General features: G+C 42.3%; 1 protein-coding gene across 9 annotated transcripts in view; it reads right to left on the bottom strand.

The window, feature by feature from the left end:
• The window catches only part of Nrf1 (nuclear respiratory factor 1), a 116,791-nt gene that overhangs the window by 65,347 nt on the left and 27,856 nt on the right, over positions 1-23,588 (bottom strand). For 6 of the 9 annotated variants that reach the window (XM_052722282.1, XM_052722275.1, XM_052722277.1 and 3 more), the window contains 3 exons: positions 6,775-6,931; positions 5,487-5,721; positions 5,339-5,374 (listed from right to left, as the gene is read on the bottom strand). In XM_052722282.1, the coding sequence (XP_052578242.1) occupies positions 5,339-5,374; positions 5,487-5,709 (259 nt within the window). In that variant the 5' untranslated portion in view covers positions 5,710-5,721; positions 6,775-6,931. Of the gene's footprint in view, positions 1-5,338; positions 5,375-5,486; positions 5,722-6,774; positions 6,932-15,835; positions 16,183-23,588 lie in introns of those variants that run through there. The other 3 variants (XM_052722284.1, XM_052722281.1, XM_052722280.1) reach the window with 2 other exon arrangements.

The following is a 23,588-nucleotide window of genomic DNA, read 5'->3' as shown; positions in this document are numbered from 1 at the left end:
AGCTACCCTCTTAAGGGTGTGGTATCATCTCATTGTGTTTTCTGTGACATGAATATGAGAGATGTCTCTTTAAATCCTTTGACCATTTTAAACTATCAGGTTGGTTTTCTCACTGTGTTGCTATCTTATCATGAAAAACTTTAAATGTATAAGCAAAGCTGAAAGAATTTTAACAGTTCACCATACATATCTACTTGTCAACCCGTATGTTTTTGGTGCACTTCAAAGTAAATTGCAAATGTCAATATAATATCCTTAAAGCCAGGTGGTGGCAGTGCACACCTTTAATTCCAGCACTTGGGAGGCAGAGGCAGGCAGATCTCTGTGAGTTCCAGGACAGCTAGGGCTACACAGAGACACCCTATCTCGAAAAACCAAAACCAAACCAAACCAACAACAAAAATTATGTATATATATATATGTGTATATATATATATATATATATATATATATATATATGTATATGTGTATATAAAACCAATGTCAGTTTGGAGCTTATGTCTGTGTGTGAGCATGTGCAGTGTGGGTGTGCACTCCACCTTTGTGAAAGCATCTCTCACTGAACTTGGATTCTCAGATTTGGCTGAGCTGGCTAGCCGGTAAGCTTTAGGGACCCTGATTTGGTCAATTTACAAATTCAAATATAAATTCCAGTATGAGTGTTTTTAGAACTTGATAAACTAATCCTATTATGTAAATGTAAATACAAGGGTCAAGAGTAAGCAAAGCAATTTAGAAGATACTAAACAGTGGTACTGATCCTATCACATATCACCATAGCTCGAGTTAAAGACCGTGGGACAGCTCCTGGATAGACAAGCTCACATAAGTGAACTACAATGACCCTATGTCAGAAGACAAGGGGAAGAAGAGTAGGCTATCAAAGACATGGAGAAGTCAACTGGAGCTAGGGACAGGCCATTTAGACTGGTACTGTGAACGAACCCCGCCTGGTTAGGGAGAATGAGAGACTGGACACAGCAAACACAGGGTGGGAAGCTGCATGTGCTCCAGCACACCCAAGTGTAGAATGTGATTAGTACTGTGGTTTGGCAATATACTCAGTAAGCCAAAATATGCCTATCTTTGGTCCCTCAACTCCCCTCCTGTATATCTTCAGGGAGTGTTTGTCAAATCCACTTGTGGAAACCTCAGCACTAGGGAGGTTGAGGCAGAAGGATTGAGAGTCAGAGGCCAGCTTGAGCCACACAGATGGCTCAGTGGTTAAGAGCACACACTCCTCTTGCAGAGGACTCAAGTTCAGCCCCACTTGTGTTCCCAGCACCTATATTTGAGTGCTCACAACTGCTTCTAACTCCAGCTCCAAGGACTCTATCGCCCTCTTCTGGCCTCTGCAGGCATTGTACTCATATGCCCCACCCACCCCATATACATAATTGAAAATAAAAATATTTCAAGAACACCATTTCAAAAAGAAACGCCACAAAGTTTTCTTTCTTCCCATTAAGCAAATGGTAAGCCTTTGGTAGTTCATGAGGAGTATTTTTCTTTTCTTTCTTTCTTTTTTTTAAAAACTGGTTTTTTGAGACAGGGTTTCTCTATGTAGCCTTGGCTGTCTTGGAACTCTCTCTGTATACCAGGCTGGCCTCAAACTCACAGAGATCTGCCTGCCTCTGCCTCCCGAGTGCTGGGATTAAAGGTGTGTACCACCACTGCTCAGTGAGGAGTGTTTTTCGAATAAAACAATATAAAGTCAGAGTGGATTAAAACATCAGAATATATCACTTGTAGCTGGATGTAGTTATGAACGCCTTCAATCCCAGCATTCAGGAGGCAGAGGCAGGTGGACCTCTGGGAGTTTGAATCCAGCTTGGTCTATGAAGTGAGTTCTAGGAGAGCCAGAGCTACACTAGTGAGACTCTATCTCAAAAAAAGCAAAAAACCAAAAAGGATATTATCACTTGTGATGAAGGTATTATTTAACGAAAAATAACCATTTCAGTTATATGTATATTTGTTTATTTGAGGACAAATCATAAAATATATTACTATGGGACACTATCAAAGAGTTTGGAACAGAAATTGGTGGCTCACACTTGTAATTCCAGCTGTGAAGTCTGAGACAAATATCTACAAATGTCGAAACGTTCTGATTCTGATAATAAATGCAACAACCACATTATCAACATAACTGAATCTCATAAAAATACTGAATGAAAATGTCATTATGAAACCCATCAATTTGTACAATGCATATATTTGTTAATAAATAAAGAAAAAGAGCCTAGCCGGCAGTATTTGGGGGAAGCAGAGGCAGGCAGATCTCTTGAGATCCAGGACAGCCAGGGCTACACAAAGAAACCCTGTCTGGAAAAAACAAACAAACAAAAAACGAAAAACAAAAAACAACAACAAAACAATCTGGGGACCCAGAAAGATGGCTCAGTGGGTAAAGGTGATTACTCCAAGCTTGACAGATAGAATTCCATCTCTGGAACCACCTGGCAGACAGAGAGAACTGATTCCAGCTGGTCTCCACACCGCACTGTGGCATGCATAACGCACACAGACACAGTCTTTTGAAGGCCTGGAGTGACCATGTTAAAATAGCAGGAATGAATGCCTAACAAGGCTGGGTAGCAAGCATATGTGTTGGTCGTGTCAATCTTGATTCTTTTCTCTATTCTAATGTCAGGCTGTTTTTCAAGATTCAAGATTTGATACTTATCAGACAACTTGTCAAACCTCATTCTCAAGGTAGCAATTGTCTCTACAGAACATGTGACTCTTTCTCCTTCTATCCACTGCCTCTGAGAAAATAATTCAATTTTGTCTAAAATGAAGTGCCCTGGGGGTGGGAGCAGTGGCCCAGCAGTTAAGAGCACTTGTTGCTCTTCCAGAGGACCCACCATTGTCTCTAGCACCCACATGGCAGCTCACAACCATCTCTAACTCCAGTTCTAGGAGATCCAACACCTTCTTCTAACTTCTGTGTGCACCAGGCACACGTGTGGTGCATATACATAAATGCAGCAAAACACTCATAAATCTTTTTTAAAAAAAAAAAGCCAAACAAACAAACAAAACCCAAACCCCCAAACATGAAGTCCTCTGGAATTGACACTGGAGACTAATACGGAAAAAGGTTGACCATTCTGTGCATGAGTGCATGTGTGCATGAGCGCACATTTGTGTGTTCCTCAGGTGCTATCCACACATCGGCCTGAAGAGTGGCAACCGAACTAGGCTACCTGGCAAGCAGGCCCCGGGGATCTGCCTCTCTCTGTCTCCACAGTGCTGGGATTCTAAGTGCAAGCCACCACCCAGCTTCTTACCTGGGTCCTGGAGACCAAACTCAGGTCCTCACCTTGCTCAGCAAGCACTGCTGACTGAGCCATCTCCCAGCCCCTTAGTTTTTTTTTTCCTTGAAAATCAACATGATCAAGAGCTGTTCTAGGCTGAAGAGAATTAGAAACATTTTTGGATAGGCAACATGGTCATTTGACTTTTCTGAGTTGCCTTTTAGATACGATGATGCTACGCACTAGTCCTCAGAAACCTTCTCTAGCAAGCAACCCATGTGACAAGTTGGGGTCAATCATAAACCCGGGCAGTTAATGAGGCCCTCTGCCACCTCTGTAAATTCTTCTGCTCACTGTGATCGTGTGTGTGTGTGTGTATGTGTGTGTGTGTGTGTGTGTGTGTGTGTGTGTGTGTGTGTGTGTATGTGTGTGTGTGTGTGTGTGTGTGTCTACACACAGATGCTTCTGCAAAACTTCAGCCTGCAGAGTCCCTAAGCCCTGTGTGGTTATCTTCTCTTCCTGCTCACAAAGCTCAGCTGCAATGGCCTCCTCCTCCCTGTTCTTCATCTGAAAGTCCTTGCCTTGGAAACTTCCTTAGTCAGAAATGCCCTCTTCCTGGCACTTCTGCACTGTCCTTTCCTGTTCTTTGGTTGTTCTGTTTGCTGTTTGTTGTGAGATAAAGTCTCATTGTGTTGTCTATGTTGCTCTTGAACACCTGAGCTCGTGTTCCTCCTGCCTCGACCTCCTGAGTAGAAAGGACTCCAGGCACAGGCCATTATACCTAGCCAGTACTAGTCTCTTCTTTAGTCATGCTGGGAACGGAACCCAGGGCCTCCCTCACACATGCCAGGCAAGTGCTCAGCCCTGAGCCAGTCTCAGCTACCCTTGCCCCATCCCCACACTATGCCAATCCAGGGCAGCAGCACAGCAAAGCCGTGTCTCAGAAGCCTCTTCCTTTGTAGGAGAGAATTGGCCTGGGCTCATTATGTTAGGATGCCCTCTTCTGGGAAGTCTAAAAATTTCACAGCATACATGTTACAAACATCGAAACCCAGTCTTTGCACATGCTAGCTAAGCAAGTGCTCCACCAGTGAGCTATATCCCCAGGCCCTCCCTTACTTTTTAAGTTCTCCTTTCCAGGAACAGCACAGTGGGTAATAAGTTATAGCATGAGATTATTATATGTTTCTTCTTCACCTTAATTAAATACAGCATATAGTTTTAAAATGTAGTACTTTGGCCATTCCTGATCACTGGTTTCCTGCCCTGCATTTCCTAAATAAAACCCAAGCATGGTTCATACATGTGTTCTCACTATGATAAATACACATTGTATACAGAATGATACAAAACACAGCCAGCTTTAAGTCAGCTGGTATCCTGGAAAACTTTAAACCCATAAATTGGGCTGAGATAAGGATAACTAGTGTTCTTGGTACTATCTAGCAGAAATGAACAGAAACCATGTCCAGCATAGTACTTTAGACCCCAAATTTTTTTAAAAATCATTTCCAAACACATCACAGAACATTCATTCACATTATGACCGGCATATGAAGCGAAGAACCAGCATAAACAAGACCTATCCCTAACAACAGGCAGCAACACATCCACAAGTCCCTCAGAAAGAAGAATTACCAAGTGAACTGTAGATTCATATATTACTGTGGAAATAATCTAAAATCATAATAGATTTCCACACAAACTGGAACTTACAGTGCAAGTCTGGGCAGGTGCAGAAACCCACTCTCATTAGAAAGTCTAGGACTGAGATGCACTGCTCTGTCTAGCATGTGAAAGCCTGGGGTTTATCCCCAGCCAATACTAGACATGTTTTTCTTAACCTTAGAAATATTACAATCTAAGTATGTCAGCCCTTACATTTAATATAAATAGACACTCCAGCTAAAACCCAGAAGACTGGCAGAATGGATGAGAAGAGACAGCCAACGCCACCACACTAGCAGTAAGTGACCCCAGAACTCAACTCTCGCAGAACAGGCTAAAGTTGGAGATGCAGGCTTAAAATTTTGTGATGAAGGGCTTGGGGTGTAGCTCAGTGGTAGAGTACTTGCCTAGTATGTGCGAGGCCCTGGGTTTGATCCCCAGCACTGAAAAAAAAAAATGATGAAAAGAAGTGTGAGAGTGCTGAACCCCAGGCTCTTTCAGACAGGCATGAGCCCACAGGTCACGGAAAGAGGAAGCTTCCGGTGCAAACCTTACCTGCAGCAGCCAGATGGGCAGTTACCTCGTCAGCTGCCGTGGAGTTGAGGATGTCCGAGTCATCATAAGAAGTGTCCTCGGGGGAGGAAGGAGAGTCTTCATCCGCGCTCAGCATACTGTGCTCCGTGTATGTGGCTACATGGACCTGCTGCACCTGCTGGGCCACTGCATGGGCTTCTATGGTAGCCATGTGTTCAGTCTGGGTCACTCCGTGCTCCTCCATCAAGATCTACAGCTATAAGAGAAGAGGAAGAGGAAGAAGAGGAAGGCGACTCAGTGTCCAATGCAACACAACGCTTAAACTAAGTGTTTTTTAGAGCAGAGGAACTGACAAACCTCTGATTTTATTACTTACTTGACCACACCAAGGTGTGGGAAATTCAAATGACATAAAATAGTAAAATATTTTTTATGTGAAATCATTGACAGAAATTCACTATTATATAGAAACATTAACATACCAAATGGGACAGCCTCCCCATACAATAACTCAATTTGGTTGTGTTTACAAAACTGTGTTCCTGCCGGATGGTGGTGGTGGCACCTGCCTGTAATCCCAGCACTCAGGAGGCAGCGGCAGGCAGATCTTTGTGAGTTCAAGGCCAGCCTGGTCTACAGAGTGAGTAGTCCCAGGACAGCCAGGGGTACACAGAGGAACACTGTCGGGGGGGGGGGGGGGGGGGGGGGGGGGGAGAACAACCCCAATAGCTGTGCTCCTTGTAAGCCCTGAAACGAAACAGTGCCTTACGTAGAAAACTGGCTCTCCTGTCACAGTCTCTCCCCCTTTCTCCACAAGCTCATTATTCGTGAGGAAAAATGAAGCAAACCTGTACACAGATTTAAAATAAACAGGTTTACAGTGACACAATGTTTTTCTTTCTCATTTTAATATACCTAGACATTTTGACATATTAAAACACAAAAACCTACCACATTCTTTTAAAATAGCTATAGAATACTTTATTGTATAGCTGTACTAATAAACAAGGCTGCTTCCAAATTTCAGTGCAGTGAACATTGTCATATATGAAATTCTGTGCATTGGTTCCTAAAATGTTTTTTTTTTTTCCTTTTCGTTTTTTGAGACAAGGTTTCTCTGTGTAGCTTTGGAGCCTATCCTGGAACTCACTCTGTAGCCCAGGCTGGCCTTGAACTCACAGAGATCCACCTGCCTCTGCCTCCCAAGTGCTGGGATTAAAGGCATGCACCACCACCGCCGCCGCCGGCCCCTAAAATGTTTTTAAATAGAACTACTACATAATCTGGCAATTCAACTTCTGGTACTTACCCAGAAGAACTGAAAGCAGGGTCTCAAAGAGCTCTGTGCACACCCATGTTCAGAGCGGCATTATTCACAACAGCCAAAAGGTGGAAGCTACCCAAGTGTCCATCAATGAGTGAAGCGGAAACAAAACTCGGTACAGACAAACCACATATCAGTCCACCTTAAAAAGGAAAAAAAAAAATGCAAATTAGGAATAAAGGGGATTTCCTCACCTTGATAAAGAACATCTATAAAAATGCCTATACCCATTTACTTAAAGATGAAAAACTCTAAGGTTTCCCATTGAAATCAGGAACAAGACAAGGATGTCTCCTCTCTACATCTTTTTGACATTACATTGGAACTCATAGCTTATGCAGTAAAAGAAAGACAGAAAGGAAAGATAAAAGAAATAAGGAAAGGAAAGAAAGGGGGAAGGGAGGGAAGAGAGAGGAGGGAGCAAAGAGGAAGGAAACACACGAGAGGGATCTCTGGGAAGGAAAAACAACTGTCTCTGCATGGCATGACAGTCTGCGTGAGCTTTAATCAACCAAAGACTCCTGGATTGAACAGCAAGTAGGTCGTAAGACACAGGGTGGATACATAAATCAGTGTTTTCTTATATGTCAACAATGAACAAGTAGAACTTGGAATTAAACATAATTTCTTCTCTATTAATGCCTCCTAAAAGTGAAATATCAAAGTATAAATCTACAAAATATGTATAAGAGCTACATGAAGGTGGAGGGAGGCAACGAAAAATGTTATGGTTTAGTTTTAGGTTGAGCGCTATCCAGTTTTAGGTGTCTGTTGGGGGTCAGGGAACATATCTCCTGTAGTAAACAGGAAATGCTACAAATTATTTTCACATTTTCATTTTTATTTCAAATAGACATATGAAACTGTACATATTTATCATGTACAGCATGATATTTGAAAGTACATATATGCTATGGAATGGTAAAATCTAGCTAATTAAAATATGCATTGCCTCATATAGGTATCATTTTGGGAATGAAAGCATTTAACTTCAGTCACGAACTATAGTCACCACGTTGTAGAATAAATCTCTTGAACTTCCATCCTCGAAAAAAATCTGTATGAGGAAAATTGCACAACTCTCATGAAGAAACCACAGGACTGAAGACAAAAAAGGGGGACTGTATGTTCAGGACAGAAAGACACAACACAGCCAGGCACGGAGGCGCACGCCTTTAATCCCAGCACTCAGGAGGCAGAGGCAGGTGGATCTCTGTGAGTTTGAGGCCAGCCTGGTCTACATAGCTATTTCTCAAAAAAACAAAAACAAAAACAACAATTGGTCTCTTAATTCAACATTGTCTTTAAAAAAAAAATTGTTTAACTTTATGTGCATTGGTGTTAAGGTGTCAGATTCCCTGGAACAGGAGTTACAGACAGTTGTCAGCTGGAAATTGAACCCAGGTCCTCTGGAAGAGCAGCCAGTGCTCCTAACCCCTGAGCCATCTCTCCAGCCCCAACATTATCTTTTTTTGAGACAGGGTCTCACTATGTAGCCCTGACTGGAGTGCAACTTACTAGGTAGACCAGGCTGGCCTCAAATTCATAGACTTTATTCAAATAAAAACTTTTATTCAGGGATGAGGAAATGGCTCAACAGTTAAGGGCACTAGATGCTCTTCCAGAGGACCCGGGTTCAGCTCCAGGTACCCACAACTAGTTGTAGGATAATAACTGTAACTACGGTTAGAGGGGATCTGACTCCCTCTTGTGGCCTCTGAGGATATTATACAACATACAGGCACACAAAACCCCACACACATTAAAAACAAACAATAAACCTTTTGATCTTTGAACGTATTAGGTATTAGGTAGCTATTTCCTCTGTATCAAAACTTTCCCTCCTATAAGGAGCAGGGATGTTCCTAAGCTAATAAAATTGCAGAAGCTCAGGAAGTTCAGGAAACTTAGAGACGATTCAAGGAGGCTCAGAAAGTTACAGGACCAAAAGCTCCCTCTCTGAGGTCATGGGAGTAGTCATAATTGCTGAGAACAGGAAGTTCTTCAATGGAACCACCTGCAAGTCAAGCCAGGAGTCCCAGGGATGCAGTTTTCATGAATCATCATCCACACTAGAGTGGGCTTTTCAGGGATGCAGTGACCTTTCAGTTACCTGTTCTGTATGTGAATCCTCACTCACACTCCTGTGAGAAACCCCAATAAACTCACTGCCTCACCAAGCTAGACTTGGGTGGAATCATGTCTCTAGTTTATTGCTGGTGCCATACCTGGAGTGAAAAGATTATTTGTTTATATCTCCCCATGAAAGGTCACACAATAGTAATACACTGTCAAGAGAAAAAGCATTTACCAAAAGAAAAAGGAGTTATTCAAAATTTTAAAAGTAACTAAAACTCAGCCGGGCAGTGGTGGCCCACGCCTTTAATCCCAGCATTCGGGAGGCAGAGGCAGGTGGATCTCTGTGAGTTCGAGGGCAGCGTGGTCTACAGAGCGAGATCCAGGAAAGGCGCAAAGCTACACAGAGAAACCCTGTCTCGAAAAACCAAAAAACTCAACAATAAGAATATAACCAACCCATTTTAAAAATGGACAAAACACCTCACTAGGAAGATACAGTACAGCAGATAAGCATATGAAAAAGTGTTGAACATCATGTCACCATGGAACTTACAATAAACCAGAGTAAAACACACATATATAACACACAGTAATAACTATATACCTATTGCATGGGTAGAACTCCACACTCAGTCCCTCGTTCTCTGCTGCCAGACCTCTGCAAGTATGCTGCAGGGACGGGCCTGTCCCAGTCAGCTCTGCCCTACAGCCTTAGCGTCCCCACTGGCTGAAGCTGACATCTGTTAAACTAGCCAAGAAAGGCCTAACTTCCTCCCAAAGAGGTGTGATCCTGATGGAATCACATGGTGTGGCACAAGTCTGTTGTGTGACTGGTAATAAAATCTCGAGAATCTTTAAGTCCAGAGGCCTTGTTCCTGATCTCTCTGAGGAGCTCTACCATGTGATTAAGAAAGTAATCACTGCCGGGCAGTGGTGGTGCACACCTTTAATTCCAGCACTCAGGAGGCAGAGGCAGGAGGATCTCTGTGAGTTCAAGGCCAGCCTGGGCTACAGAGTGAGTTTCAGGAAAGGCACCAAAGCTACACAGAGAAACCCTGTCTGGAAAAAACAAACAACAACAACAACAACAACAAAAAGTGGTCACTGTCTGACAGCAACCCAAGAAGAACAGAAAGGGTAAGGACGATAAATTCAGCCTGATTCTGGTAGAGAGCAGAACTCACCAACTGGCTCATTACCAACTGGCTCATTACTCTAAGACTAAGCAGGTCCTCCCACCCAACTGGAAATATGGGCTGTCCACAGCCTCTGCTCTAGTGGCACAAATTCTGTGTACATGAGCAATAAAAATCACAAAAAACAAAAACAAAAACCCCACAAACAGCGACAACAGTGAACTCTGTTTGCTACAGGAATGCTCACTCCTTGCTGGCTAGTCACCTTCAAAGACAGTTTCTCCCAAAACTGAACAAACACTCCTACCATATGACCCCATAATTAACTTGTTGGTGTTTAGTCAAAGAAGCTGACAAACTCCATCTACACCACAATCCCACACAAATGTTTACAGCAGCTTTGTTTGCAACTGCTAGAACTTGGATGCTACCAGATGTCCTTCAGTAAGTGACTGGATACAAAAGTTTTGTTCATCTGGACAATGAAATGTTGTTCAGCACTCGAAAGAAATAGGCCATTGAGCTAGGCATGGTGGCACACACCTATAATCTGGCACTTAGGAGGCAGAGACAGAAGCATCACAAGTCTGAGGTCAGCGTGGTCTACATATTAAATTCCAGATGAGCCAGAGCTATAGAGCAGGACCCTGTGAAGGGGTGGGGGGGGGGGGCAGGGGTGAGTTCCTAGGACATGGAAGGGGAAAAAAAAACCTTAAATGGATATTACTAGGTGAAAGACCATCTAAAAAGGTTACACACTATGGTTACAACTATAGGACCTTCTAGAAAAGGCAAAATTATGCAGACAGTAAAAGGAGTAGGATTTCCAGGGACAGGGGGGATGAACAGGCAGAGCATAGTTGATTTTCACTTAATTCAAAGTCATAGAATGAACCATAAAGTAATACAGACTCTGGGTGATAATGGCATGTCAACACATACTCATGACAAGAATCAATGCACCGCCGTCCTACAGAATGCCGACAGGAATCCTCTCTACCATCTACTGAACTTTGCTGTACACTTGAAACTGTTCTATTTGAAACTAGGTTGTTCTGGTCTGGGCTTTTGAAATTTGGACACAGACTATACTATGTGAAACTTGAAGATTCTTTACTCAGTAAAACAAGCTAGTCATGCACGCCTTTAATCCTAGCACTTGGGAGGCAGAGCCAGGTGGATCTCTGTGAGTTTGAGGCCAGCCTGGTCTACAGGGTGAGATCCAGGACAGGCTCCAAAACTACACAGAGAAACCCTGTCTCCAAAAGACAAAAAAATAAAAACAAAAAACAAACAAACAAAACAAAACCAAGCTAGTCACAGAGACAAATACTCTCTATATGAGTCCATTTGAGCTCTACTTTATTTGTGTTTCTATGTGCATGGGGGAAGGGTGCTACAGCCTGCCTGTAGCGGTCAAGTGTGTCCTATTACCCTGGTTCTGGGGACTGGATTTAGAGGCCAGGCCTGTATGGCAGTGCTTTCACCCAGTGGGCTGCCTCCCTGGCCCTGTCGTCCATCTTTAGGAAGTAATTAGAATAGTCTACAGAAAAGGAGCTGAGTGCAAGCAGGTGAGGCGCTGTCTCCTGAGATGCAAGAAGTCTGCAGATTGAGTACACAATAACAGGAACATGCTTAACGTTACTGAACTGTGCACCTAAAATTTGTTGTTACATATGCTTTACCACATGTGAAAATTAAGATAAATAAATGAGTAATTTCACAGCAAAATAAAACTTGCTTATCTTTACAAAAATTTGTATTGGATAACTATTAAAGATAAATCCTTGGCATTTCTGGTGGCTATGGCAGGTGAGGAGAAGAGGGCTGGCTCTGAAGAAGAGGGTTAGGGTCCCCGGCTGCTGAGGTGCTTAATGGGGACTGGGCCTAAGGAGAGTGTCTCACACTCGAGTCTGACGCTGCGGCCATGCTCTCTAAGTCGCACGCTGAGATCCAGCTATTTATGATCTCTGTTTTGGTTTTCAACTCATATTTAGTAGTTTAAAACAAAAAGATTCTTAGCTGGGTGTGGTGGTGCACGGCCTTAATCCCAGCAGAGGAGGCAGAGGCAGGTGGATCTCTGTGAATTTGAGGCCAGTCTACAGGTCTTGAAAAACCAACCAACCAGTCCAACAAATAAAAAAACCACAACATCAAAAAAGGATTCTTGACAGAAAAAAGAAGAAAATTGTGAAGATAAACTTCCTGGGCTGAACATATCAACATATGTATAAAGGTCTGACATGTATTTGAACTTATGATTCATAGTTGAAGATTTAACTTATTTTCTAACATCACCTCTGCTCATACAAACTGATGAAAATACAATGTAAAATTTGACAGTTATAGTAATATACAGCACAGCATTCTAGAACTTCCCAAAAGAAATGGCAACCATACATATGCAGAAATACAACATTTATACCTATATGTGGAAAGAATATGATTGTTCATATGAAACTCTTCTTTTATACTGCTCTACTGTAGAAGTCTCATTTTTCCTCTCTGAGAACTTCTAAAAACTTTTGTCCCTCTGATAAGCTGCTCCCCCACACCACCCCACCTCGTTTGTTTGTTTTTGAGACGGGGTCTCACTCTGTAGCTTTGGCTGGCCTGGAACTTGCTGTGTGGAGTAGGCTGGCCTCAGAGATCTGCCTGTCTCTGTTGAGATTAATGGCCTGTGCCACCATGTCTGGGGTACCTGATAAAATACTTACTCAACAGAGAGAAAATGAAGAAGAAAACAAATACTAGCATGTGGGAAATCTGAGTAAAGAGTATTTGAAGAGTCTTACATCATCTTTGTAACTCTTCTAAAAGCCTGGAATTACGTATGGCATGCATTTATACTTATTTGCCATGACAGGGTTTGAACTTATGACATAGTTTTAAAGAAAAAAAAAGTAGAGTGTCTGGTAGGGTTTCTTTCATATACTATCATTGTTGTGAGTTTTTCAAAAGTATACAGGACTTATCTAAAAAGCACAGGACTTATCTAAAGCACAATTTAATACACCAAGTCACACAAACAGAGTATCTAAGAGGAAGATACCAATAAAGTGCTATTTTTCCATTAATTTCACTGTTCTAGTCTGAGACAAATTGCTTAGGGCATTTTAGAATTCTGGGTACTTCAAAACTGTTTTTAAATGATTTGGGATTAGATGGCATCTAAACTGCTTTTCAAAGGGATTTGAAAGCTATGTGCTTGGCATAATGGGTTTCAATTCCTTGCTCCAGAATGCAGCTTGCAGCGTAAATCAATAGGGCTGTCTGCTTCACGGGCTTGTCACTTCTGCCTGGTGCCTGCCTCTTCTCTTTCCACCCACCCCCTCTCATCCGCCAGCTTCTCTAACCTCCTGTATTCTGGACGCTCTAAAAAGCAAAGGCAGAGGCATTTCTGGCTTCTCTGAACCTGAATGGAGTAGTTGTAAATACGGCTTTCACAAAACCATAAATAAGTAAAGTTATCTAAGTCAGTTATGAGTAACATACACATGCCACTGGAGATCACCAGATCTCCACTTCCATATTTATTTAACAGAGAAAAAATGAAGAAGGAAACAGTCCACCACCCCCCTAGGTCAATTTTATTTTAAGATTCATTTGTTCTGGCCCAGGCATGGTACACACCCTATATCTCAGCAGTCTGTTGGCAGAGGCAGGCAGATCTCTTGAAGACATCCTGGTCTGATAGTGAGCTCCAAGCCAGTCAAGACTACACAGAGAACCCCTGCCCCAAACAAACAAACAACAACAAAAACCAAAAAAGATTTATTTAATTTATATCATGTGTATGGTGGTATTTTATTTGTACTGAAATGTGATTTTAATTATATGTTAATAAATAAAGCTGCCCGGGGGTCAGAGCTATTAGAGCCATAGCAAGAGCATGGCGTTGGTGGTGCACGCCTTTAATCCCAGCACTTGGTAGGCAGAGCTAGGTAGATCTCTGTGTGGTCAAGGATACAGCCAGCATTGGAGACACACGCCTTTAATCTCAATACTAACCATAGAAGACCTGAAGTCTCTACAGACAGGCAGTGACGAGGCAGTTATATGTTTGGGTTTACACCCAATGAGAAGGAAGAACAGAAAGACTATATAAAGACAAACACACAGGAAGTAGCTCTCTTTCGGAGAGGTCTCTTGGCTGAAGAGGCTAGCTGCAGCAGGCTGATAAGGCTCTTAGCTCTGATCTCTTGGCAACTTTATTTATTAACATACAATTAAAATCACATTTCAGTACAAATAAAATACCACCATACATGTGTATGAGTGTTCTGCTTGCATGTATGTGTGTACCACATGTCTGCCTGGTGCCTGTGGAAGCCAGAAGAGGGTGTCGGATCCCCTGGAAATGGTATTATGGGCAGTGTGAGCTACCATATGGGTGTTGGGAATTGAACCCAGGTCCTCTGCAAGAGCAGCAAGTGCTCTTAACCACTGAGCCACCTCTACAATCCCCTCTGCTCCCCATGTCAATTTTAGTAAAGGACTTCAGTTTTTACTTTCAAGGCATCAGATTCTCTGGCTAGCCAAAGTAATGGAAATTGCTAATGGGGGGAGATACGAAATACTGTGCATTTGAAAAGAGCAGACTCTTCCTTCCCAAGACACCCTGGACAAGTTACTTCATGACCACTAAGCTGCAATCCTGTCACTGTTTTTAAGGTAAGAGAAATACATAGTATGTATCTTCCAAAGGATGATGTGCGGATTGAATAAATAGATCCCAGCAAGGTCGAGAACACAGTGCCCAGAACATAAGAGTTTACTGTTAATTATGACAATGCCAAAACCCTCAGGCTTTTGAGTCTATCTTTCTTAGCTCATTTCCCAAAGTCTCACATGTGCCATTAACTGTGCCTCAATTTCTTCACATCTAGACACCTGCTACCAGGCTTTCTTGATGATATCTGAGAAGTTTATGTTATGACACCACATATTACGTTAGTCTGAGCAGTAAACACTGTTTTAGACAGGAAGTGAGAACGTCAACACACTTAATAAAACTTTGTGACAGTACACAAAATGGAGACGAGAAAGGAGGGAGGGAGAGGGGGGAGAGGGGGAGAGAGAGAGCTAGAACCTTCTGAACCAGAAAAGCAAAATGGCTCACCTGTCTATCCCACTACAGACAGTGGTATTCAGCAAACTACTCAAAACGATTTAAATTATTCCTGGGGAGTGGAGAGATGGTTCAGGGGTTAAGAGTTATGTACTGCTCCAATAGAGGACAGAGTTTGGGTCCCAGCACTCACATCAGGTGGCTCACAAGCATCTGGAAATCCAGCTCCAGGGGTGTCTGATGCTTCTGGCTTCTTTGGGTACCCATATTCACACACACATACCCACATACACACATCATTTTTTTTTAAAGGCGGGGGGGGGAATCTTTGCTGGACATGATAGCAATACCTGTAACCCTGTACTGGGCAGGCTAGGGCTCCATAGTAAGTTTAAGGCCAGCTTGATCTACATCATTGGTTCTCAACCTGTGGCTCATGACTCCAGGGTTGAACAACCTTTTCATAGGGGTCGCCTAAGACTATCAGATATTTATTTACATTACGATTCATAACAGTAGAAAAATTACAGTTATGAAGTAGCAACAAAAACAGTTTTATAGTTGGGGGTCGGTCAGCACAGCATGAGGAGTGGTATTAAGGGGTTAGAGCACTAGAAAGTTGAGAACCGCTGATCTAGAAAATGAGATCTGTCTCACTGTAAGAGGTGTTTCTGCTTTCCCCCTGCAGACCAGCTAAGGCAGAAGCAAAGGACAAGGACTGGGGATACAGCACCTTGGTGACATGATCTCTATACAGTACCTAGGGAGCTGCTGGAATCTGGAGGAGCCAATCAGGGGCTTAAATCAGTCGAATCCACACATAATGGATGAGGTTAAGTGAAGAGTATTTACAAATCAAGGGAGAAGAAGGTCAGGCCAAGAAATCTAATCAAGGCATAACAAAGGACAGAAGGCATTAGTCTAATCAATATCATTATCATTTCAAAAGAAACAAATCAGTGAGATTGGTCTAAAAATCTCAATCCAAGACTGTGCCCGGGGAAAAGAGGCTCAGGTTACATCCCTGGACACATCTGGAACCTAAAATTTATCACGAGACTAGAAATCACACTCAACAGTCAATAAACTCTAATGTCAACAACAGAATTTGCTTCATGGGAAACAAAGTAATAGATCAAGCTTGTACCACAGCAGGAAAATTAACAATCATTTAAAAAAAAAAAAAGCCAGCATGAAACTAGAAGCAAGGCTAAATGTGTCTTAAAACCCAGTGCTAGGAATTTAAGAACAGAAGAATGTGTCTACCAAGAGCCTCTCTTCAAAGAGTGCCGGCTAAGCTATAGAGAAAAGCAATTATCCTCCCCCAAGACTTGGGCTCTATGATTTTAAAAAAAAAAAAAAAAGCCATGTTCATGTATGTTGTATTCGCTTTCTATTTGCAGACTTCAATTACAGAACAAAATGCAAAGAAACTAAGCTGCTGAGTTGGCTCAGCAGGTAAAGGCATTTGCCCCCAAACCGGTGACAACCTGAATTCAACCCCCAGAACCCACATCTCCTCCTCCAAGATGTCGTATGACCTCCACATCTGCATATGGCACTCAATGTGTGCACCGACGAAATACAATTTTCTAATAAAAAACTAATGACATCCAACAGAACATGAAAGTTACAAAATGGTACAAGTGAAATAAAGCTGACACTAAGAGGCAAGAGAGGGGAGAGGTGAGAAAATAGATAGGAGCATTAACAGCCTCTTTTTCAAGATGACGGACGCAGATGAAATAAATTACAATATAATTGTCAAAAAAAAGGAGCAGATAGGGAGGGAATACTGGAAGGAATCCTCACACCTCGGAGGGAAGTCCACAGTGCTCAAGACTGATATGATAAAATCAAGAAAAGGTGGTAGAGGGCCCAGTTCAATTCCCTTCACCCACATAGCAGCTCACAACCATCTGTAATTCTAGGTCTTGGTGGACTACAATAGTCTGTACATATCTGTGAGTGTCACATTCCAAGGTTCTAGAGGATTCCTGAAACTGTGGACAGTGCTAAACCCTATATATTTCATCTGTTCTTGTTTTCCTTTGAGACAGGGTTTCTCTGTGTAGTTTTGGTGCCTGTTCTGGATGTCACTCTGTAGCCCAGGCTGGCCTTGAACTCACAGAGATCCACCGAGCTCTGTCTTCGAGTGCTGGGATTAAAGGCGTGCACCCTCCCACTCCCCCCACTGCCCCCGCCCCGGCTATTTCATCTATTCTTATACACAGAGACCTATGATAAATTTTACCCTCTCACGTGTACGGAGCTCTTGAAGCTTTTCTTTGACCCATCTGCCCATATCACTACTCTCACAATGGTGGGCTACATGGCATGGCCAAGCTGGACAAAGGGTACTGACACACCGAGGAGACGGGAAGGATGGTGCGGTGTTCTCTCTGCTGAGAACATTATGCAAGCCACAAGTTGTGGTCCCTTACTCCTGGAATGTTCCATGTCATGCTTTTAGACCAGAGGTAACTAAAACCACAGGAAACAAAACGGGGGTGGGGGGTGGGGGGGGCTGCTACATGCACATCTATAGTATCTACTGAAAATCAGTAGCAGATAGTGACCACAATTTCCTGTGTTGTCTATTACTACTATTAGTGTTCTGTTACTACTACAACACAGGCCCCAGGTCTGGACAGTCTCCTCAATAGCCATCCCATACCCACTTCAAGGCAGATCTTCACTGTGCCAATAGGGTGGTTATGAGTACCCACTCTGGAGCCACAACAGTGCCTCTGCCACTTACTGACATCTTAGACAAGTTTCATTTGGTGTCTATGCTGTAGTTTCACCATATAAGTGCAGAAGGACAGATAGAATCACTGTGGGGACCAAATGAATTCTCTTTGTAGGTACCCAACATGGGATGCAACACACAGGTAATGATTCAGAAGCTCACATATAAGGGCAGTTAGAAAAGTGCTTAAAGTTATTCGATATCTCCTTTAAAGACACTAGTAGAAACAATGCTCACAGATCAAGAGTTCTGACCACACAAGGACCTGTATCAAAAAGCAAGTCTTGGTCTTGGTGGATGGGTAAAAGATACAGACACTTTCTAAAGGGAGGGAAGACAAAAGAGGGAGGTAGATGGTGGGGAGGAAGGAAAGGGATTTCCAAAATGTTTTAGAGTTCTTTGACAGCAATCAAATGAGAACCAGAACATTTCAAGTTGGTATTGCTACAAAGTTGAAGCACTAGAGGGTGCCATAGCCAAAGGGAAAATGAATGTAAAGAATGCACAGGAACTTCAAGTCCTTAAAATTTTCAACTAGAACATGCTTTAAAAAAGTTAGGGCTGGAGAGATGGATCATTGGTTAAGTGTAACACAAACTGCTAAATGGTCTTTTAATAAAAAAAACCCAGAGCCAGATATTGAGGTAAATGCTGAAAGATCAGAGAGACAAAGGAACAAGCCACTGCCATGTCTTACCTCTAGGACTCCTCAGCCTGAAAAGCCTTTAGTTCCTGTCTCCTCAAGCCTTATATTCCTTTCTCTGCCCAGCCATCACTTCCTGTCTCAACCTTCCTAGTGCTGGGATAAAAGGCGTGTGACTTTCAAATACTGGGATTAAAGGTGTGTGCTACCACTGCCTGGCTCTGTTTCTCTCCTAGATTTAATCAATCTCATGTAATCCAGAGTGGCTTTGAACTCACAGAGATCCAGAAGCCTTATATACCTTTCTCTGCCCAGCCATCACTTTCTGTCTCAACCTTGAAGCCTAGTGCTGGGATTAAAGGTGTGTGATTCCAAGTACTGGAATTAAAGGTGTGTGCCACCACTGCCTGGCCTCTATGTTTAATCTAGTGGCTTATTCTGGTCTCTGACCTTCAGGCAAATTTTATTAGGGTACACAATATATCACCACATTTCCCCTTTTTTGTCTAAAATAATAAAAGAAGGTTATAACTAATATAAGAAAAACTATATACAAGTACAAAAAGTATATATAATATATACAGTCAAGAATTATATTAACAATGTCCAGTCCATAAATATTTGACAAATTCAGAGAAAATACCCCATTATTTATCCTATTTTGGTGAGTCCAAAATGTTGAACCTAATTCATGTTCTATCCTTAACTTGTATTACCAACCCAAAACTATCTTTTGGTGTTTTTCAAACTTATACACTTTATACCTCTTTAGTGAGTTTCTTTTCTGAATATGTTAACAAGGAAAACTATAACTATTTAGTCTTCCACTCCGTCAGAGACCCAAGAAGGAAATAATATTAACTGAGTAAGCAGGAAGTGCAAACAAGCAACTTCCAAAAAAATGTGAGAAATGACAGAAACAGCTGGCTGCCTGGACAGTCACCCAAAGTTCCCCTGCAACATTGGGGCATCCATCTTCAGCCTACAGACCTAGCATATCTGACAGACTTATCTGTGAAGCAGGATATTCTGAAGGGCCTTCCTATCTTGTATTGGCAAGGTTTGGCAATCCTTTCTTTTGTGTCCTGCTTGTCCATTTGGACAGCATACTGTCAGCAGTCAAGGCAAGGGCACTTTCTTGCCCAGTGGCTAACTTTTGCCACAAAGAAAGTAAACCCTATATGAAGTTTTCTTCAATGCCCATCCTTCTCTGAAGTAGACTGGTGCTGCCAGGAGCAGACATGTCTCATTGTCATAAAATAAATGAATGAAAGAAAGAAAGAAAGAAAGAAAGAAAGAAAGAAAGAAAGAAAGAAAGAAAGAAAGAAAGAAAGGAAGGAAGGAAGGAAGGAAGGAAGGAAGGAAGGAAGGAAGGAAGGAAGGAAGGAAGAAAGGAAGGAAGAAAGAAAGAAAGAAAAAGTCTATGTTTTTAAAACATCTTAAATGCCATATTCTGTAGATCTCTGAAGTGTCTGAAGATGACCTGTCTATCTAAAATATATCTGTTTAACCTTGAAAACATGTATGACTTACAAGCTTGATTGTAATGACTAACTATGAACTTGCATTTCTTTATATCCTAATTAGTTGGTAATAATAACTTTCAAGAACTAACAATTTGCATTACCTTGTTAAATGAACTGTATAGGTACAATACCTTGAACAAGATTAGAAGTGTATGTACAGTATGTTCTAACAGTTAAGAGCATTGCAATTCTGCTTTTGCAGAAGACTCAGGTTAGATTCCTAATAGCCTCATGGTGGCTCACAACTATCAGTAACCCCAGTTTCAAGGGACCTGTGGTGTACATATATACATGCAGGCAACACATTTATATACACAAAGTAAATACAAATTTTTTTTTTAAAAGCACAGTTAGGCTAATCCACTTCACCAAATGCTTTAAAGACATTGCCTACTCTTCTGTAGGTTCTAGATGGTGCCATCCAACAGAACTTTTAGCAGTGACACTTTTGGTCTGCCATGTACAAGGTAACAGCCACTATACACCAGTGGCAACTGACCATATTGAAGTATGACTACTGTGACTTAGGAATTAAAGTTTTCTATCTAATTTAATTTTAATTAGTCTTCATGTTAATATGACTTCTGGCTTTCATATTGGATAAGGCAGTTTTACATTGTATTTTTACTTTGAGAAAGACTTGCTTCTAATCATAGGCCACTGTACATCATTGTTAAAGAAATTTATAATGGAGAAATTCATACAACAACTCAGGCCAATCTGACATGATAATTCAACATAGAGATTTAAAGATTGTCAATGCCTCTTGTCACTCTGTAGATACAAATTCAAAGGCAATGCTGCCTTTTACTTCTTATAGAAGACCCTACCTACCCAATTCCTTGTGTTACTTTACTCAAGCAAATGCTTAAACTCCTAGGTTATACTAGCTTTTAAATTATGTGTATGTGTGTCTGTACACACATATATACATGTGTGTCCTGGTGTTCACAGAGGTCAGATGGGTGTGTCAGAACCCCAGAAGCTACAGTTACAAGCTGTTGTAAGCTGTCTGTTGTGAGTACTGGAAACTAAACTCCAGTCCTCTAGAAGAGCAACAAGCACTCTCCAACTGCTAAACCATTTCTCCAGCCCCTAGAACAACTTTTATTAAAGTGTATATTAAGAGGTTGAATCAACAAGAAAGCAGGCATTGCCATTTTTTAAAAAAGGAGCAAATCCCATGCTAGCAAGACTTGCCAAGGGCTAAGTAACACTGTGAAGACAAGGTTACCAGGACATAGGCAGCATCTTGAAAGAGACAGTCTCTGGGCTCCAGAATGAAAGGGTGCTAGAGGCAGAGGCAACAGCTTGGGAAAGTACACGGCATGGCACAGAGGCATCAATGAGAAGCAGACAGCAGACATGGGGGGAGTCTGGGACCAAAGGAACACAGTCCTCTGATGTCTTTCACACCAGATTCCTTAGCAACTTACTGTGCAAAAACTAAAGCTAATGCCGACCCACCTGTGAGGAAAGCAAGCTTCCACACTCAATACCACATTCCAGGTCATAGCCAGTGTCTGACACAGTACCTTCAATGAAATAGATGCCTAATAAATGTCAGTGACAATGATAAAAAAATTAGAAAAAATGTAGTCTTGCCAAATATGGTAGTACAGGCCTTTAATCCCAGCGCTTGGAAGGCAAAGGCAGGTAGATCTGTATGAGTTCCAGCCAGCTAGAGCTACATAGAAAGACCCTGTCTCAAAAGAAAGATAGAGGCAGGCGAGGAAAAGAAAATGTATTTTCAAACATGTAGGTGCTTAAAAAGCAGGCAAGTTGCCAAAGCTATCTATACTTAGTTTTAAAAGGCGGTAGAAGGGAAGTTTGGTATGACTAACCACTTGGTGACTGGGTCTAAATGCGGCTGCTTAGCTCTTCCAGCCTGGTCTGCACACTGAGTCCCAGGCTAGCCAGGGATACAGAGTAAAACCGCATCTCCAAAGAGAGGAGAGTGGGAAGAAGCGGGAGGGAGGAGGGAAGAAGGAAAGAAGGAAAAAAATGTATTTTCAAATACATGGATGCAAAAGCGGGTGAGTTGCTGAAGCTATACCTGTTTTAGGAAAGCTGTGGAAGTGAAGTTTGGTGTGATCAACCAACCACTTGGAGACTGGGTCTGAATACAGCTGCTTGGCTCTTTTTGTAGAGTAATTGTTTGTCTGCAGCTGCTCCCAAATTACCAGAAATCAAATAAATAGCTGTCATGTGATAGGATTAGAGGCTGCCTCAATTTCCATTAAGGAGAAATAGCATAAACGGCCACAAGCCCCGCCCTCAGTCTGAGATCAGCACAAAGAGCATTTTATTCAAACTGCATACTGTGAAATAGTACTGTGGCCTGGCCGCTTCTGTGGCAGGCCTCAATTCTGCTGAATCTGTCACCACACAATCGACACTCAGTGAAAGCTCTTTCCTAATTTCTTTTTCTTTCTTTCTTTTTTTTTTTTTTTTTTGGTTTTTCGAGACAGGGTTTCTCTGTGTAGCTTTGTGCCTTTCCTGGGACTCACTTGGTAGCCCAGGCTGGCCTCGAACTCACAGAGATAAGCCTGGCTCTGCCTCCCGAGTGCTGGGATTAAAGGCGTGCGCCACCACCGCCCAGCTTCTTTCCTAATTTCTAAAGAACAGTTCAATGCATGAATTTTCTTTTCTTTCTCTTTTTTGGTTCTTTATTAGACAAGGTCTCACTATGTAGTCTTGGCTGTTCTGGAACTCGCTCTGTAGACTAGGATGCCCTAGAACTCACAGAGATCCACCTGTTTGTGCCTCCTGAGTGCTGGGATTAAAGGTGTATGTCACCACACCAGGCTCTTTTTTAAGGCAGAGTCTCACAACATAAAACAAACTAGTCTTGAACTCCCCAGGCTAGCCTTGTGCTCCAGACCTTGCTGACTCCACATCCAGGGCTGGGTGGAGTGTGGGGGTGGATTATAGGTATAGGCCCAACGATACTGGCCTGGCTTGAAATTCTGAAGATAACTGAGCCAAGGATTTTTTTCCTGCATAAAATTAGGAAAGAGATGGTTACCTGGTGCAGTGCTTCCTCTAAGAACTGAAGAACACAGTTCAGAACCTCAGGACCCACACACAAGCTGGGTGTGGTGGCACCTGGGTCTGCAACCCCAACACCAGGGAAGAGGAGGCTAGGCTCTTAGAGGAGTGGGGTTCTGGAGATGGGAATCCCTGAAGCTCACTGGCCAGTCAGCCTAGCCAAATGGATGAGCTCCAGGTTCAGTAAGAGGCTCTGTCTCAAAAAATAAGGTGGAGAGCAATGGAGGAAGACATCCAAAGTCAACTTTGGGTACACACACACACACACACACACACACACACACACACACACACACTCACACTCACACTCATATGCAAATACCTGTGTACATACAAACATGTGCAAATATACATGAACAAGCACATAAGTCACACAAAAATCACGGAGTATTATAAATGTGAATGGCATTCATCTAGGAATATCTACAACTCAATCACTGATTCATTCATTTAACCAGTATGTACTGAATTCCTGTCAGGCATTATCATATCATTTTAGCATGCATATTCTGAGAAAAACTGTGGCCCTCAACTCTCACAT

Source organism: Peromyscus californicus, unplaced genomic scaffold (genome assembly GCF_007827085.1).
Source record: "Peromyscus californicus insignis strain IS unplaced genomic scaffold, ASM782708v3 Scaffold_6__1_contigs__length_162567912, whole genome shotgun sequence".
In the NCBI taxonomy this organism is placed as follows: Eukaryota; Metazoa; Chordata; class Mammalia; order Rodentia; family Cricetidae; genus Peromyscus; species Peromyscus californicus.
This window is presented reverse-complemented; position numbering and strand designations above follow the sequence as displayed.